The 17354-nt window shown below is 42.5% G+C and overlaps 1 protein-coding gene across 1 annotated transcript in view; it reads right to left on the bottom strand.

The window, feature by feature from the left end:
• The window catches only part of LOC147696878 (N-acetylated-alpha-linked acidic dipeptidase 2-like), a 476544-nt gene that overhangs the window by 219168 nt on the left and 240022 nt on the right, over nt 1-17354 (bottom strand). The window contains exon 10 of the mRNA XM_086933986.1: nt 7259-7344. Within this exon, the coding sequence (XP_086790112.1) occupies nt 7259-7344 (86 nt within the window). The remainder of the gene's footprint in view (nt 1-7258; nt 7345-17354) is intronic.

Here is a 17354-nt window from a genome sequence, read left to right as displayed (position 1 = left end):
CTACTGTAAATGGTAGCCTGTCCAGTTTTTCAATTTGCAGCATTGTATATTTAGCTCCCCTTTGTGCCATTTCCATCTGTGTATCAGTTAGATTGTATTCTGAAAACAGAGACGTACTGTTTATAAAACGCCAAGGCACAAGGCCTGCACGCAAAGATTGTAGCGTCCAGCTCAATAACATAATAGAATGTAACAGTGATTGGCCTTGTTGTAATATGGCTAAATCCTGTTCCAGTATGTTAATAGCAGAATATACAATGTTGCCCAATAAATATACGCTGGAGGTCAAAGTTGTTAACCCATTATCCACCACAGCAAAACCTTTTCTAGGTTTATACAGTCTATTTCCCGTATTCTTTCTGCGGCTTCTTGTTGGGAAATCTTCTAGATTTCATTATAGGCTGCATAAATGCCTGCATATTTGAAACGTTTTTGACGTTGTTTCCTAGGTCCTAGTAAAAGGTCCCTAAGATCCTTGTCTTGTGCGAGTAAAGATAAGTGTTGATTCACTACTGCAAGAGTTGAGGTCTCTAACCATTGTAGGCACAACTTCACAACGCTATACGATGTCACTACTCCTGGATGTTCTCTATGTACATAACGTGGGTATGGCCTATGCATACTGAGTCCCTCAGTGATGTGCAGGAACTGTTTATGACATATGTTTGTGTCTAAGGGCCAAACCACCCACTCCTTCCAGTTGGGGTCTGTTCTATTACACTCTAGTATGCCATCAACTATTGCCCCTTCCTTTATAGAAGAATTCTGCCACCCATGTGTTGGTGTAGGTAACCTTGGAGTGTTCAGGTCCTTCATCTTGGCTATTCCAAGACAAGATGTCTGTTGCACAGTCTCATTTAAAAAGGTAATCTGCTGTGGAATGAGGCATGCTCTAAGTAGTGCCCCTGTACCTTGGACTTGCTATTCCCTAGAAACCCCAAATCGATTTTGGGTCAATTTCGTCTTGCCAGAGTTCAAAACCCTGTTCAGATAATTAGGCCAAAAAGGAATCAGAATAAATCTGTTTAGTGTGTGTCAACATAATTTTCAGTGCTGATGTTGGGACAATCTTATAGTAAAATGAGGCTGGACCTGTTGTGTTAAATCCTAAAAAGTGTTCAAATTTCTGTGCAAACGCTTGAGAGCTAGTTTTTAGTGGTGTTGCGCAATGTTCCCACTGATGGTACTCAAATACATTTCTAGGTGAAATGGATTTGTGCAGGAAATGATGACCATAATGTTGATAACAGTACAATTTGTCATAGTCTGAAGAACTCTCTAACATTTCATTTTCCGAAAATGCAGTAGTTTTCTCTAAATCAGACAACATTTTATTTACTGTTTCAGTGTCCCAAACATCAGAAAATGTACTGGAGGTAATTAAATCACTTACTGATATTTTAAATACATGATTAATTTTTAAAAGTGTGGTTGGTCAAAATATGTTTAAATCAACCTTGTCCCATGATATACCATCTGGTATAGGAACAGCTGGGATGTTCACTGTTGACAAATCTCTTTGTTCACGATATTACGAAGTATGTGGTTTCAGGAGGATGTTCACCTTTCGGGCTGTGGACTCTTGTTGAAGATAATGTGCATTTATAAGCATACTAAATGTCAATACTAAACTTAGCCATAAAAGAAAAAACATTATCCCAGAAATTACCCAGAGTTCAACCCAAGGTGATACCAGGTATGTCTTTTGAAGAAAGAGAAGAAAGTTATTTGCTAGTTGCTTGAATGGTGTTTTTGCCGGCGTAGTTTCCGGCTCACTTGAATCCAGTGAAAACATATCAAAGTTAATGAAATAGTCAGAAGCAGTTCGATCAATTGTTGGAATTGCATCGGGATTAGTTGAAATGTTATTTTTATCACGATGAGGCTAGTTGATGTAGACGTCTGTATTCGGTCAAATTGCAACTTGTTAATTATGCTGATTTTCATTTTGATTTTAAATATTTGGTTCAAGTGGAACACTTTCCATAGCATTGTTGCTTAATCCTTCATTCCTTACAGGTGGCTCTTCAAACGCGATGAGTCTTTCTGTTTGAACTTCTTGGATTGTAGCTAGAGGAGGTCGTCTGCTACAGAGGAGTCCACTAGGCCTACTGTTTTGTAGCGGCCACATAGTGTGGTTTAATTAAGTCGATTGAGACAAATCTTTTCTACTTTTTTCCGGCAAAAGGAGGGAGCAGCACAGTTTTTGTTCCGTTTACTGCAAGGACTGGTACAAGTTTTTTTGTAAGAGGGTCCAAATTCCTTTTTGTACGCAATTTTCTCTCTGACCAGATCCCCGATTTTCGGGATCCAGAAAGGTCTTGCCGTGACTACATTGACTTCTTCAGTGGCGGTCTGCTTTAGATGGACATTGCTTTGTTTTGTCCTGGATTCTTTTAGATCTTGTAAAACAGCCATCATGGATGTCAAATGGTTTTTCATCTGGAAATGCCGTCATTCTCTCCCACTCAAAGAGCCCTTGAGTGCACAGCGTCACCGCACGCCTTGACCCACCACGAGCTCTGACTTATGAGCTCCTTCAGCCCTGACAGAACACGCAGCGTCATCGTACGCCTTGTGCCCCTCCTCGAGCCCCCGCAGAGGCGTATATATTATATAAACCATGCAATTAATTGTGTTAAGTCCTGATGATGATCCCTTTGCAACTAGAGCACGGGATCGAAACGTCGACTCTCTCTAGTAGACATACATCTGACCATTGTATATTATTGTATGTATGTGCTACTCTGGTGAACACTGTTAACACTGATTTAAAAAGTGCCCAAAACGCTCACTCCTTTTTGCCTGAAGAACCTTTTTTCCTACTGTATTCTTTCCTTTCCGTTCATTGTGTCTACTGCTTCAGTACGGTGCTGGACTGTGCCTTACTGTAAAAATTGTTTGTTGCTAATGTATTCAGACTCTAAACTTTTGATTCAACTTAAAATAAATTCTTTGTCCGGCTGGGCAAGGAAAAATATATAGCAGCCTATTGTGGTCTACATAGTATTAATTAATATTTTTGCTTTGCTTTGGACCTTTGTTTCTTTACTTGACTTTTTAAAATTTCACGTCCTCAGGTTAGGGTGGGCCTCAGCGTGCCCATACCGGCGATGGAACACTTTCCCATGGTCCTGACGAATGCCCAGTAAATTAAACGACAAGGGCAGAAACATGTTGACCCCACTTTAAGTGGAAATAGCCAAATAATTTATTTGGTAAATTTCCCTACACATAATTTTTAATATGTCAGATTGGCTACCTAATAAACTTTTTTTGTAAGACACAATCTGGTCATTTTTAATATTCACCACACTCACAACTACCTTCACAACAATTCAGCTCCGCAGTAAATCTGGCGTCGTAGCACACCGGGGAGGCATTCGGCTTCACCCGGTGGGGCCCAATGATGAAGCATGTCACCAACCATGTTGGTGAGTGAGGGCCTTCTATACAAATCCAATTGATTTGCACACTCTGTTCCATGCTCTTTTATCTTTTATGAACCTACACTCTTCCGTTGTTTATACTGGAAAGTCATGAGCTCCACCCTCTTATCTTTCTGCTCACTGTTGGTTGGATTTTGTGAGGGGCTGGGGAGGAGTCCAGGAAGGAGACTGACTCACTGACTCCTTCCCAGCCCTTCCTGAAATCCAATGAGCAGTACGTAGATGCTCGCAAAAAAGAAAGAATACTCGCTTCTTCCGTGAGTGTCTCGCTGCCGTATGTGAAGTGCACTTAGTGAATGCTCCGGTCCCATCCTGACTGCAAGGAGGCCTACTGCTGTATGCTAGCTGAGCTCTTCTCACAAAGCTTGTAATGTCAGCAGTATCATAGCGTGAATGAGAGTCAAAGCAGTTTTAATGAGCCTGACTTCAATCAGTTCCGAGGAAGGTACAGGCTGCGCTCCAATACCTTCGGATTGAGTTCTGCCACACACTCCTCTCACATGTGACAAAGCAGTATATACACATTTTACCTCTCCGCACGTATGCACCAATCTCTCCTTCATACATAGCAGTGCACGCACCCGAGGAAGCAATGAACACGCACACCCCTCACTTCTAGGATCATGCAGTATTCCGTACTTCATAGCGGTGTACAGGCACAGGTGAGGAAACAGTGAACACACGCAGCCTTCGCCTTTACCGTTCCGTCCTTCATACAAGTGTACACGCGTAAGTGTGAAAGAAGCAATGAACACACGCACCCTTCGCCTCTAGGTGCATGCAGTGTACCGTCCTCCATACCAGTGAACACAAGCGCCCTTCGCCTCTAGCCTCATGCAGTATTCTATCCTTCATTGCTGTGGGCATACGCACATGTGAAAGCAGTGAACACACGCACCCCTCTCCTCATTCAGTATTCCATACTTCAACGCATCTTTCTTTCACCAAGGATGTGCGCATTCAGATAAGACCACTGTGCACCGCCGCTGGTAGGAGGTGCCTTTTGTTCACAGTTTGTTTTGCGCACCCAATTCTCGGATTCTAAAATCAATGTTGCCATTGTTGGCCAAAACAGAACACAGCAGAACCGGACAATGAAAATAATTCACAGACACGGATAGTTCGCTGATACATCAAAATTTCAATAAATGAAACATTGGGTTGGAGTTGGGGAAGAAAGGGCACCCTGTTCCAGGATGGCATAATGGTGCGTCGAACCAGGCCTTCAAGAGCATGACACCCCAGTACAATAATTCCGGCCTGCAATTCAAAAAATATTTTGTATGTCTGCCTACATGTTTGCAAATACCGCCACTTCCCCCAGCTGCCAGCCAAAGATTGTTAGAGTAGGAATGTTTCCACTCGAAGAAGAACAGCAGCTTAAAACAAAATGCAGTTAGACACGTACATAAGCTTTGCTGTATATGGGCAAAGGATTATATCAGCATTCACAAAGATTTCCCTCTATAGCTCATAAAAATTGGCAATTTCTTAAATGATATATAATTGAATAGTATTGCTTCATTAACCTTCCTGCTGCCTCAAATTTACTTGACAATGCACCATTTGTTCACTCTTTTTTCAAACTTTGCTCGGGGGAGAACACCCTCCCCCCCAAAGTTTGTTCGGGCTCGCTTGCTACGCTTGTTCGCCGCAGTACGACAATAATTTTACGCCGCGCCACTTTCAAATGTCACAAGCCGCCAGTGACTTTTATTACTTTGAAATTAAAATACAAGCCACATCTTGCTCGAAAGATTGATCCTTGGTCTCTTTGGGTTTTTTAGTTGTAAATATAAATCAAAATATGCCCTTGAGTAAAGAAGAAAGCTCGCCATCAGTTATCTAGCCCCATTTTAACTCCCACGTAATTAGGAATCAGGGCTTTGGTGCTCAATGCCTGTGCTCTGACCCCTTTTGTGATGCCCCTGCTCCCAGTCTTCAAACTTGACTCCTTCAAACCTGATTGAATAAAAGATGGTGTGAGAGGCCTTGATGCCATGCTCAGACTGGGGAGACAGCCAAGCAAGCAGTGTTGGCGTTGCACCCATAGGGCAGCACAGCTATGGGTCATTTACATACAAAAGAAATGTTATTATAAATCACCGAGGTCCCTAAGATCGTCTTCAGCCAGCCTGGTATGTGTGCATAGTTTTAAAAGACAAGGATCGCTGGGAGATCCTTTCAAGTGAAGGTAGCACAAACCTTGAATGAGCTGCCAATTACCCTGAGAACAAACACAAATCTGCTCAGCATTAGCAGAAACCTGAAGATATGGCTTTTTCCTACTCAGCCGAAGCACAACACAGCTACCCGATCTGCAATTCCCTAGAGAAACCTCAGGGTAGAAAGACAATTTGATAGCGCTAAGCTGGGTGGATGCTGTGCTTGACAAAGGTTCAAATAAATGAAAAAATAATATATCACTTTCTTGATTAAGGTTCATTGCCACCCTCACTGAGTCCCTGCACAGAATGAGACAATGGGCACGGCCCAATGAGTGATAGTGCTGCAGCGCCTTCTGTTGCAGTTCTTCCTGGCACTCCACTCGACAGCCGCTGTGCATTTCAAAGTCATTCCCCCCTCTGGCTGTGTTCTACTTTAAAAGAAAAATAGGAGTCCTCAAGCCTGTTTTGCAGAAGGGCTAAGGTTCCCTGACCCCAGACTAGTTGGTGTTACATACAGTCCGGTCACCGGATGCATGTATGTGAAGACTAACATTGCAATGCTAAGCTGTCACAGCCTGTTCCTGTTCTAGTCCTCAGACAAAAAGCAGAACTGGTTAAAAGCAGGAGCAGGCTTCAAACAATGCTCTCCATGGTGGAGCAACCTGCTCCAAGCATTCACTTGGGCGGCAGAGAGTCAGAAGACTGGAATTGTTGCTGTAAAACTCCTCCCTGAAATCCAACCACACTGCATTCCACCAGCCATCTTGTGATGCACCTCTGCAGCCTTGACATATGATCATCAATTCAGAAGTTATAAGTCATAATAATACAAAAGCTAAATCAGATACTGTGCTCTGAACCCTTGATTCAGTAAAGTAAATGGAAGTGCATGATAAGGCCAGGTTTTTACAAACCATTTAAGTAACTTCTGGCTAGAGGACAGACTGTCAGAGGAGTTCTTTCACTCACACAATTGCAGATATTGACCTGCAGGGGTTTGTGATGGGTATCAGAGAACAGCCACTGGGACAAGTTAGTGATAGGAGCAATGATCAACACATTCAGCCTCCCTGATGCTACCTGTAAGTAAAAGCATGTACGTATGGAGTTGGCTTGGTGCAAAGGGAGATGGCATGTAGATTATCAATTACTGTACTGTTCGGCAGAGCATTTTCATTTTTACATTGTTCTCAAGGGTAGACTGACCATAATTAATTAAAAAGAGCAAATGCCATGGGGTTTGGCTGTCTAAAAGACTTTGGGGGCCGGCTCACCTGCTGGTCCTTAAACTATGGGCCTGATTTAGAGTGCGACCGACGGGCTACTTCGCCACAAATGTGACGAATATCCCATTTGCCGTATCACAAGGGCATTATATCCAATGTCACTTGGCTATCCTGTACGCTGTATTACAAGTGGCATTGGATATAATACACTTGTAATACGGTGAATGGGATATAATCCATCACTTTTGTGACCGGGTAGCCCATCTGCGGAACTCTAAATCAGGCCCTACATAGTAATATAAAAGTCAAAGGCCAACCCTGTTAAATACAATTTACAGGCCAACCTTGCAACATTCAGTGGTTGCAAAGACCTGGCTGTGTCAGGACAACTGTGGTAGAATGAAGTGCAACTGACCTGGCTCTACAGATCCTCTGATTGTTCCAATTACGTCATAGATCCTGGTTACTTTGTTGTTGGTGTAGACATGCATTTTGACCTTTCTAAAAAGAAGCGGGAAAAGACAAAGAGTTATGGTTTGCATAAATTTAAGGGAAGCAAGACAATTGCTTAGGTAGCTCAGGGTATCAAGGTCTCACACTGAAAAGTCAATTATATTTAAAATGATATGAAGCAACTAAAAGGAGAAGTGATTGCTCAACAAATACAATAGATATCCATATATATTCAAAGTCATAACTTAAATTGATGTACTTAAGTATGTGCTGCTTCATACAGCTCATACTGCCAGTCTGCTGGGAATCTAAGATCATCTGGAAATTTAAGACCTGTTCTTTTTAAGTTATCCTGCTCAATTCCTGGTAACCAGCTGCTTATGTGCTTTAACATTGAGACATGTGAGTGACATTTATGTGCTAGTTATATATCCTCAACTAAATTACAGCATTTCATGAAAGCGTAACATTGCTTAAGGTTTTCGTTTAGATGGGACAGCTTAGCTCAGTACTCACAATACAGATCAGATGTAAACTGATATTTATCCATCCAATACCAAAACAAACACAGGCAAAGCCAATGGGTCTCACTTGTGAAAATGCACTGCACTGCAGACTACTGGCTTTGCCAATGATTGTGTTTGTATCCAAATGATGCAGTGTGTGAGCATGTATGGCAACCATCATGGAATAGTTTTCCTTAAAGCCTAAAAAAAGGCATTTCAAGATGGCTACCTTGCATACACACATATGGTGACCATTTGGATTGTTTTTTATTTTAAAAGCACACCTAGATGACAGCTGTGTGCACACTTATGTATGTGCAATGGCTATCATGAAATGTGAGTTGAATGTAAATTAGAAAGCATTTCAAGGTGGCAATTGTGTGCCTGACTGGCATTCATTTTGAAATTGAAGGAAAAGCATTCAAAGGTGGTCACTCACTGATGCAGCAGCAGGAGGCAGATGGAGCAAATGGCAAGGTTCTCTTTGCGGGGTTTAGGGCTACATTTTGAATAAAGTAGAAAGGGGCAAGGAAAGAATGTAAAGCACGGACGACAAGTAAAGACAGAGAGCGGGAGGCAATGCAATCCATGACATCAGCAGTGGATAGATACAAGTCATCCAATCAAAACATGGTGAGACTGAAATTCTTCTTGGGTGTGACAAACACAAGAATAAGAAAGGGAACCATCAAATCAGGAGGAGGGAACTAAGACAGACAAGGGAAGGCGGCAAATTATGAGCAAGGAGCAGATATACAGCCCACTCTAAGTCTATGTAGGATACAAAAGGTTGACAATAAATATCTAAATCGGTTTATAAACGAGGCCTGAAAATGGCTACACACTCATAAAAGAATTAACTAGAAAATAATTGAGTTAATATATTTGCTGGATGTGAGTTAAATACAGCTTACAGCCAACACCTAAAAAGAGAGAAAAAAAACCCGCTCAGGTGGCACTTTCCATCTTTATAACATCACACATTACATTATCTGAAACATGAAATTCAACATTACATTATTTGTATAAATTAAAGGAAATTACTAATCGTTACAAATGTACAAAATCACACTTATAAATGTATAAAATGTGAAAAACCAGTGTGCACTACCCACTATATACTTTAACAGTGTTAAACAAGGAGTAATGTATGATGACACTTCAGTAGCATACTTACAAAGCAATATATCTTCCCACCAATATGGCATGCTTTGGATAAAGATTCATAACCTGAAAAGAAATTGTGCACTCACCAATTTCCTGTATTCCCCACTTAACTAGCTTCATTATCTCACATACTGTGTTAATAAGAGCTCTCGCCAACTTTCAAACAAGGCTGTGACTGGGAGTTAAGTTTAATTAAATACATTAATATACACAACTTGTGTTATATTCAAAACCAGATTTTTCGAAATGTTCCAAATATAGTAATACAGAAAGGTGGTTAGACAACAATATGTATGTTGCACTTACTAGATATTAGAAAACTGACATCAAATTACTGAAATTGGACAACAATTAATCAAATGTATGTCATAGGAAAGAGCAGAGGTCGAATAGGTTTTCAAGTCAACTTGACTCATGCATCAAATAGGGCAGTAACAACTTAAACACACCCAATTCAGACTATGAAGAGTCTCTGGTAAAGTGGCATCTGTGCCTGTTTTAGTGTTTTCTACATACAGAGCAGCTCTCCTTGCTTAAATGCTGAAAGTTTTTTTAATAACCTTTATTTATCTTTTTTTTTAATAAAGTCACAATAGGTATACAATTACAAACCCTGCGGTGAGATGGGATCCACGGGAAAGTGCAAAATGTGTAGGTAGTACATTATTACTATTGCATTACCAGTTATCTTGTGTCAAAAAGCTTGTCATTAAAATATCAGAGATATCAGGTCAAATCCTCCTCAGTTGTACATTCACTTGCATCCGAGACATGTTGACCACTTAGATTTGCATCAGGGTTTAACAACAAATTGTATAACTCCCTCCATGTCCCAAGATCCTCTTCTAATTTTTCATCCCCCCTACTGGCCTTCATGTGGGCCTCCTCGGCCAACGACCACTTACGCACATCCCTTACCCATTCATCTACTGTGGTGGTACGCTTTCCCATTCATGTTACTGCTACCCTGTGCATTGCTAAAACCAGGATGAGTTGCAAGAGTTTATAAACCATCTTGTGCTTCTTGGCTTTTGTAATATGTCAAAAGTAAGCAGTGTACCATGAGGGCCATGCAATAGGTCTGTTGTTAATTAATAGAAGTGAATTGTACCATATAGGCAATAGTAGGAAGGATCCCTGCGTCACTGAGGTAGGTGAAACCAAAGGGCGTAGAAGAGAAGAAGTATGCTTGAATAAAAGGGGATTAAGGCATGGGGCTTTAGAGGTAAAGCGAATTACCTCTTGGAAGGATTATGGAAGCAGTAATTCCTGTTCAACAGAAAGCCAGAGGGGAGAAAAAGGGGAGGGTTCCTGAGATAACCAGCGGGAAGCTTGTCGAAGGGAAAAGGACTTATGATAGAGGCGAAAGTCTGGAAAGTTGGTACCACCATTAAGTTTAGATTTACGTAAGTTGAAAAGCGATATGCGGGCTTTTTTCTGCTTCCAAAGAAATTTGGACAACACAGAATCAATGCGACGGAAATATGAGGTTGAAATACGAAGTGGGAGCATGGATAATAAGTAAATCAGAATAGGGGCAATCATCATTCTGATGGAGTCAAGACGGCCCCACCAGGAAAGAAATAGTGGATTCCAAGAGGTGAGTAGTGAGTCTATTCTAGAGATGACTGCATTCATGTTGAGTTGAATAGAAGAAGAAATAGAGCTAGAAAAAAAGAACACCGAGATATTTAATTTTTGTAGAATTCCAAGCAAAGCCAGTGGCTGTGAAAAAGTGGGGGAGACAAAATTTGGTTAAAGGAAGGATCTCTGTTTTGTCAGAATTTATTTTGTAACCTGAGACCAAGGAGAATTTCTGAAATTCGTCTAATAAAGCGGGGACTGAGGTAGTCGGGTCTGAAATAAATAAAAGAATATCGTCAGCATATGCAGACAATTTAAGATGGCGTTTACCGTACGGGAAGCCAGAGATGGATGGATTATTGCGTATGGAAGTAAGGAAGGGTTCAAGCGCTAAAATAAATAAAAGAGGTGATAAGGGACAGCCCTGACGAACTCCACGGAGTGTGAATGGGGAGGTGAGTTGACCATTAACGAGAACAGAGGCTTTGGGCATAGAATATATCAAAGAAATATAACCTCATATTTCCGTCGCATTGATTCTGTGTTGTCCAAATTTCTTTGGAAGCAGAAAAAAGCCCGCATATCGCTTTTACACTTACGTAAATCTAAACTTAATGGTGGTACCAACTTTCCAGACTTTCGCCTCTATCATAAGTCCTTTTCCCTTCGACAAGCTTCCCGCTGGTTATCTCAGGAACCCTCCCCTTTTTCTCCCCTCTGGCTTTCTGTTGAACAGGAATTACTGCTTCCATACTCCTTCCAAGAGGTAATTCGCTTTACCTCTAAAGCCCCGTGCCTTAATCCCCTTTTATTCAAGCATACTTCTTCTCTTCTACGCCCTTTAGTTTCACCTACCTCAGTGTCGCAGGAATCCTTCCTACTATAGCCTATATGGTACAATTCACTTCTATTAATTAACAACAGACCTATTGCATGGCCCTCATGGAGAGCGAAAGGTATCATTTGGGTACATCATCTTTTTGATGGGTCATCCCATTGCTCATTTCCTAAATTTCGTTCTCAATTCCACTGCCCTCCTTCTTTTGCAAAGAAATTCCCTATCCTTATGGAAACCATTCTAGATCGTTATTACTCTCTCCCCTCTGAAGACCTATCAGCCTCGTCTTCCTCTCTACTCACTGTCCTTTCTACAACTCCTAAAGCTTCCATCATTTACCGGTACTTCTCAGCCCCCAACCCAGATCGTCTCAAATCAAAATTAGAATTGTCTTGGGAAACGGATTTACATTCTTCATGGCCGACTTCTCTTTGGGACAAAATATGGGCCCGATCCTTGAAGATTTCCCGTACTGCCTCTCTCACTCAATCCCTATTTTTCTTTTACCACAGACTATACCTTTCTCCTCTTTTTATCTCTCGCTTTCAACCCGACTCTGTATCTACTTGTTGGACCTGTAATGCCCCCTCTGCAGATCTTTTGCACCTCTTCTTTTTCTGTCCTTCAACTCGTATTTTCTGGTCTCAGATATTCTCTCGCCTTTCTCGTATTTTTAACATCTCTATTCAATGCTCCATTTCTTTTGTATTTCTTGGTAGCCTTTCAGAAGATTTAGATCTCCCCCCACATTCTCATGGTCTTTTTGATCTTATGCTGGCTCTTGCATTACAACATATCGTCTCTAATTGGAAATCTTTGAACAAATTGTCTCTAAATTGTTGGTGGAATCTTGTATGTCAGTCACACAGACTTGATGTTGCCTTTGCTTCCTCCTGCAAACCTTCCCGAAATGTTGAACTTTACTGGCTACCTCTTACTCTATACCTCGATCAATCCGCCAAAAAGAGTTACTCTCCAATTTCTTCGGATAATTTCAAGCCCCCCTGAACACATGTACTCTTGCCTGCAGTTTCCATGATATTTTTCAGTCTCAATGTTGTAATTATTTAGCTTTATATTGATCTCCTTTACTACATATTTTTAATTCAAGCAATTATTGAATATGATGGTTTTTACTGTACTTTTTGATTGACATTTAATGTATTTTCTATTTTTACTTATCCATCTTCTATGATAAATACCATGTTTTCTTTCCCTCTCTCCCCCCTCCCCCCCCTCCTCCCTTCCCCATAATTCAAAATGCTTTGTTTTTCATTGTGATATCGGCTGCTTCTCTTTACCTTATCCCATCGTATGCCTTTTTTCTCATATTTTGCTGATGTCACCTTATTGTAATACCTATTCTTCTCTAATAAAGCTTTTAAACTCAAAAAAAAAAGTAAGCAGTGTAGTGGTGTTGTATCCTCCCGAAAGCCTGGACCCCTTTCACTAATTCCACCACCCGGGTCCAGAATGGAATACACCTCAGGGCATCCCCATGCTAGATACCGAAAATCCACCCTTTCTGCGCTGCATCGAGGGCACGCATCTGAGCGGTCCATGTCGATACAGGGCAGTCTCACTGGGGTCATATATGTGCGGTGTAAGTAGTAAAAATGTATCAACTTGAAGCACGCATTGCAAGATACAGTATGTGTGAGTGTATTTATTGCTTTCCACTTCTTCTCGCTTAGGGTTTCCGGCACATACCTATCCCATGCTGCCCGAGCTCTCGGTGGAGGGCCCAATCTGTCGACCCTTATGGCATTATAAAGGAGAGAGATAAGTCGTCGCCATTAACCACATGTGAGCATTTTATCCAGAAGTTGTGTCGTCGGCAGGACATTGAAATATGTAAGCCATAGTAATACAAATCCAACCTGGGGGCTTCCAGTCGCCCTCCTCATACAGTCGGGTTAAAGTGTTCAAGGCAACTCTACTGCGATGGCCAGCCCAGTATAGGGTACCACTACTGAGTTCAATTGCTTGAACACTTGCATGGGTATATTGCACAATTCGTTTTGGAGCACGTACAGGCAATGTGGTAGAACTACCATCTTAGACACCACCAGCCTGCCAATGAAGGAGAGAGGCAGAGTGTTTCAGAACGTCACTGATCACTTTAGTGCTTTGATCACCCTATTCCCGCAGCACCTCGAGTATCTCCTCCAGTGTGAGTCGTGCGTCTAGATCCTTCTGTCCCGCCAGCTGGAGGCGCGTCAGTGCTAATCTCCTTAAGAACGGGACATAACAGTCTGCCCGGACAAAATTCCGAAAGTTAACCGACTTCTACCTGTCTGAAAGTCAAAATTCTACTTTATGTGGTACATGTGCCTGACTTATGCCGACTTGGCCTCCAAAATGTATTCGAAGCAGTGTATATATTGCAACTCTTCCACGCTGAATCTCCCATTGAGTATTTAGAAAATTTAGAAAATCAAACTAAAAAGTGTCTTTCAAAACAGGCTTCTTCAGGTTTAGTTTTTTGCTGACATGCTATGGTCAGTGAGTACTCAAAATATAAAACCATAGGAAAAAAAATCCCTAAAGGCTAACACAAGTGTTTTTTTTATTATTACTCCTGAATGAGATGTTAATTTCTTGGCAATGTGTATGAGAGTCGAATCCTATATTCTATTCTAATATATGCTGTTGACCACATACCAAGCAGCTATTTCAATGTTAATGAACAGCTCAAAAGCTATATCCTCCTAGGATCCTACAAAGCATCAGCCATCTTATTAGTTCACAGTTATCTAGTATGTGTAATCAGATGCTTTCACGAGGATGTTTTCCTACCATGTGGAAACAGGCCTGTGTATTGCCGCTTCTAAAAAAACCAACTTGAACATAACGGACCCGGCCAATTACCGTACTATTGCAAGACTCCCTATGCCTGCGAAAATGATTGAGAAAATAATAAATGATGAACTCTACACTTTTATTGCAGACAATCAAATCCTACACCAGAGTCAGTTTGGATTCAGAGCAAGTCATAGCACTGAGACGGCTCTGATAAAGACCACAGAGGAAATTTGCACTGCGCTGGATGGCGGAGAGTCAGCAGCTCTGATTCTGCTCGACCTATCCCCGGCATTTGATACAGTGGACCATACACTTCTGGTTCAACGATTAAACACCATAGGTATAGGAGGAAAGGCCCTTTTCCTTTTAACGTTGTTTTTATCAGAGAGAACCCAAACAGTACACCTGGGCGATTTTAAGTCAGCACCTTTTGTCTTGCCTTGTGGGGAACCGCTGGGCTTCTCATTGAGCCCTACACTTTTTAACATTTATGTTTCCAAACTCACTCCTCTGATTAGAAGTTTTGACCTAATCCCTACTTCCTATGCAGACGACACTCCGTTGGTAATTTCGACAGTGGACAAGGAAGTTAATTACTCCCTCAAACTACATGACTGTATGATCACCCTGAGCAACTAGATGAGTAGGCGCTGCTTTAAGTTGAACTCAAGCAAAACTGAGGTGGTGTTGCTTGGAAACCTTTTTCCACCGTGGTTGCCAGCTTGGTGGCCAGACACCCTTGCCCCCCTCCCACACCAGTAGCCAAAACTACAAATCGGGGGGTCATTATAGGCGAGAAACTTAATTTTAAGTCTCAGGTTTCTAAGGTTGTGTCTTCCTTATTCCTTACCATTAGAACCTTAGGCAAGATTCTCCCATTTATTCCCAAAAACACCAGAAAAACGGTGATGACCTCCCTGGTTTTATCAAAATTGGATTATTGTAATGGTCTATATACCAACCTCCAAAGTAACCTACTCAGAAGGCTGCAGGCGGTGCAAAACCCCGCCGCCAGACTAGTCCTGGATGTGCCCAAATATCAGTCCATTAGGTCAGGTATCCAGGAATTGCATTGGCTGACAGTTGGTCAGAGTGTTAAATTCAAGGCTCTCTGCACTGCACATAAGGCACTGCACAGAGAAGGCCCACAATTTCTCTGGGACATTTTCAGTTGGTATTCTCCTAATGATCTTTATGTTCGGTCAATGCCAACTTGATGCCCACCTCCAGATCGGAAAAGATGAACTGGGGTGGAAGGAGTTTCAGCTACAATACCATCAAAATAGCAATGTAACTAAACAAGTTAAAGAGATTTTTTGGGGAAAAGTAATTTAACGACTCTGTACCTTTACTGCATGAAGATTCTGGATAAGACGTCCTCCGGCCTCGCTCATCCGTTCCTGGACTGTATGCAGAGTGAGCCTCATCGATTGGCTGAGTCCAACTGAGACCGCAAGTAGGGTGAAGCAGACACCCTTGATGTTTCCCCAGTCCGGTGCCCTCTGCCGATTGGATTGGCGAACAAACAGGGTCAAGACCTCACTCCCCTGTGCATCGGAGCCATCGCGGGGACCCTATTGCAATCGGAGATACACTGACTCCCTCAATCGGTTGCTGCCGCCCAGGGCAGTAAGCCCCAGCTGATGGGTACATCACTGGAGGAATCGGCTGATCGATCGCTCCCCGATAGCAGCCCAGGAACTCCAGTCGTGGCTGCACTGGAGAGACCCCTTGGGCTGATCACGGGAGATAGCGGAGTCTGCCCCAGGATACCAACAACCCCGTTTCGTACCTCTGTTGTGGATTGCTCACCGCACCGCACTGGCTCACTCCAGGAGCCTTGCAGCTGCGGAGTTCCTGCCTGCTGCATCGGCGAGCCTCGGGAAGTGGAGATTGTGCCGTGCCCTGTGATGCGGTCCCGGGAGGTGGAGTCTGGCCCAAGGATGCCAGCGGCCCCACTCAGACCTTAGTTTCTTTTCTTGGCCCCCACGACCCACCAGCTGCTTCCAGCCCGACCTGTGCAGTCCTGGTTGCACTTTGATCCGGTCTGGGAGGAAATTCCGGACCAAGGACGCCAGTGGCCCCACTCGGATCATCTTTATCTTCACTACTTGGCCTTATGTTCTCTACTTGGTTACCAGTTGCTCTGCCTCCGGCCCGTGCAGTCCTGGTTACCATCGCACGCTTCAATCTGCTGCAACCAGCATATCATGATCACATGGAAGAGCCCCTTCGACGGCATACCCTATTTATTTATTTACTTATTTTATTTAGTCACATCTGCCCGCCTTCCCCAGTTCACCTTCTCCTCCTGAATCGGCGCCTGCCCCCTGAAGTGAGGTGTGCCACCGGGATAATATATGAGTAAAAACACACTTGATATAGGGCTATGGGTGTCAAAGTTTTGAGTTCAGCCTTATAGCTTGCTAAGAGAAACCTTGTTCTCACATGCCATCTCACGCGGTGTGAAGCCTTTTTCTTCCAAGCTATTGCTTCCCTAGCCAGCATTTAAAATGGCTACCACCTTAACAGCAGCCATCTTGTAACGGCTCCCTTCCAAGTTACAAATTGTGTACCTATTGCAGATTCTCAAATTTGGCAGACATCTTGCAACGACTACCACAATAATCGCAGCCATCTTGTAACTGTTCCCAAACAAAAGACTAAGCCATCTGGTACTGCGGAATATCATCTAATCAACACTGAAACAGCATCAAGCTTGTAACTAAAATTGCAGCCATTTTGTAACGGCTAAACCTTAGATTATCAACAACAAATCAGCAGTCTTCCTGTTATGGACCCCAACTAAACGGCAGCCATCTCATAACAACTATCTCTTTATTACTATTATCTCAATCAGCATTAAAACCACCCAAGCCAAATGACATTTGCTATCCTGTTATGGACCCCAACTAAACGGCAGCCATCTCATAACGACTATTTCTTTATTCCTATTACTTCAATCAGCATTAAAATCACCCAAGTCAAATGACATTTGCTTACACTCACTAAGATAGCTTTCTTCTCGCTACAGCGTCCACCAAAACAACAGCCGTCTTGAAACAGCTACACACAGAAGGAGAATTAGCACTCACTAACAGCCATCTGAGGACCGGAGCTCAACCTATATGTTTTATGGTCGTTCCCCCACTGTCCAA

The sequence above is a fragment of the Lissotriton vulgaris genome, chromosome 8 (genome assembly GCF_964263255.1).
Source record: "Lissotriton vulgaris chromosome 8, aLisVul1.2, whole genome shotgun sequence".
NCBI lineage: Eukaryota > Metazoa > Chordata > Amphibia > Caudata > Salamandridae > Lissotriton > Lissotriton vulgaris.
The sequence above is the reverse complement of the archived record's forward strand: the minus strand, read 5'-3'. Positions and strand labels throughout refer to the sequence as shown.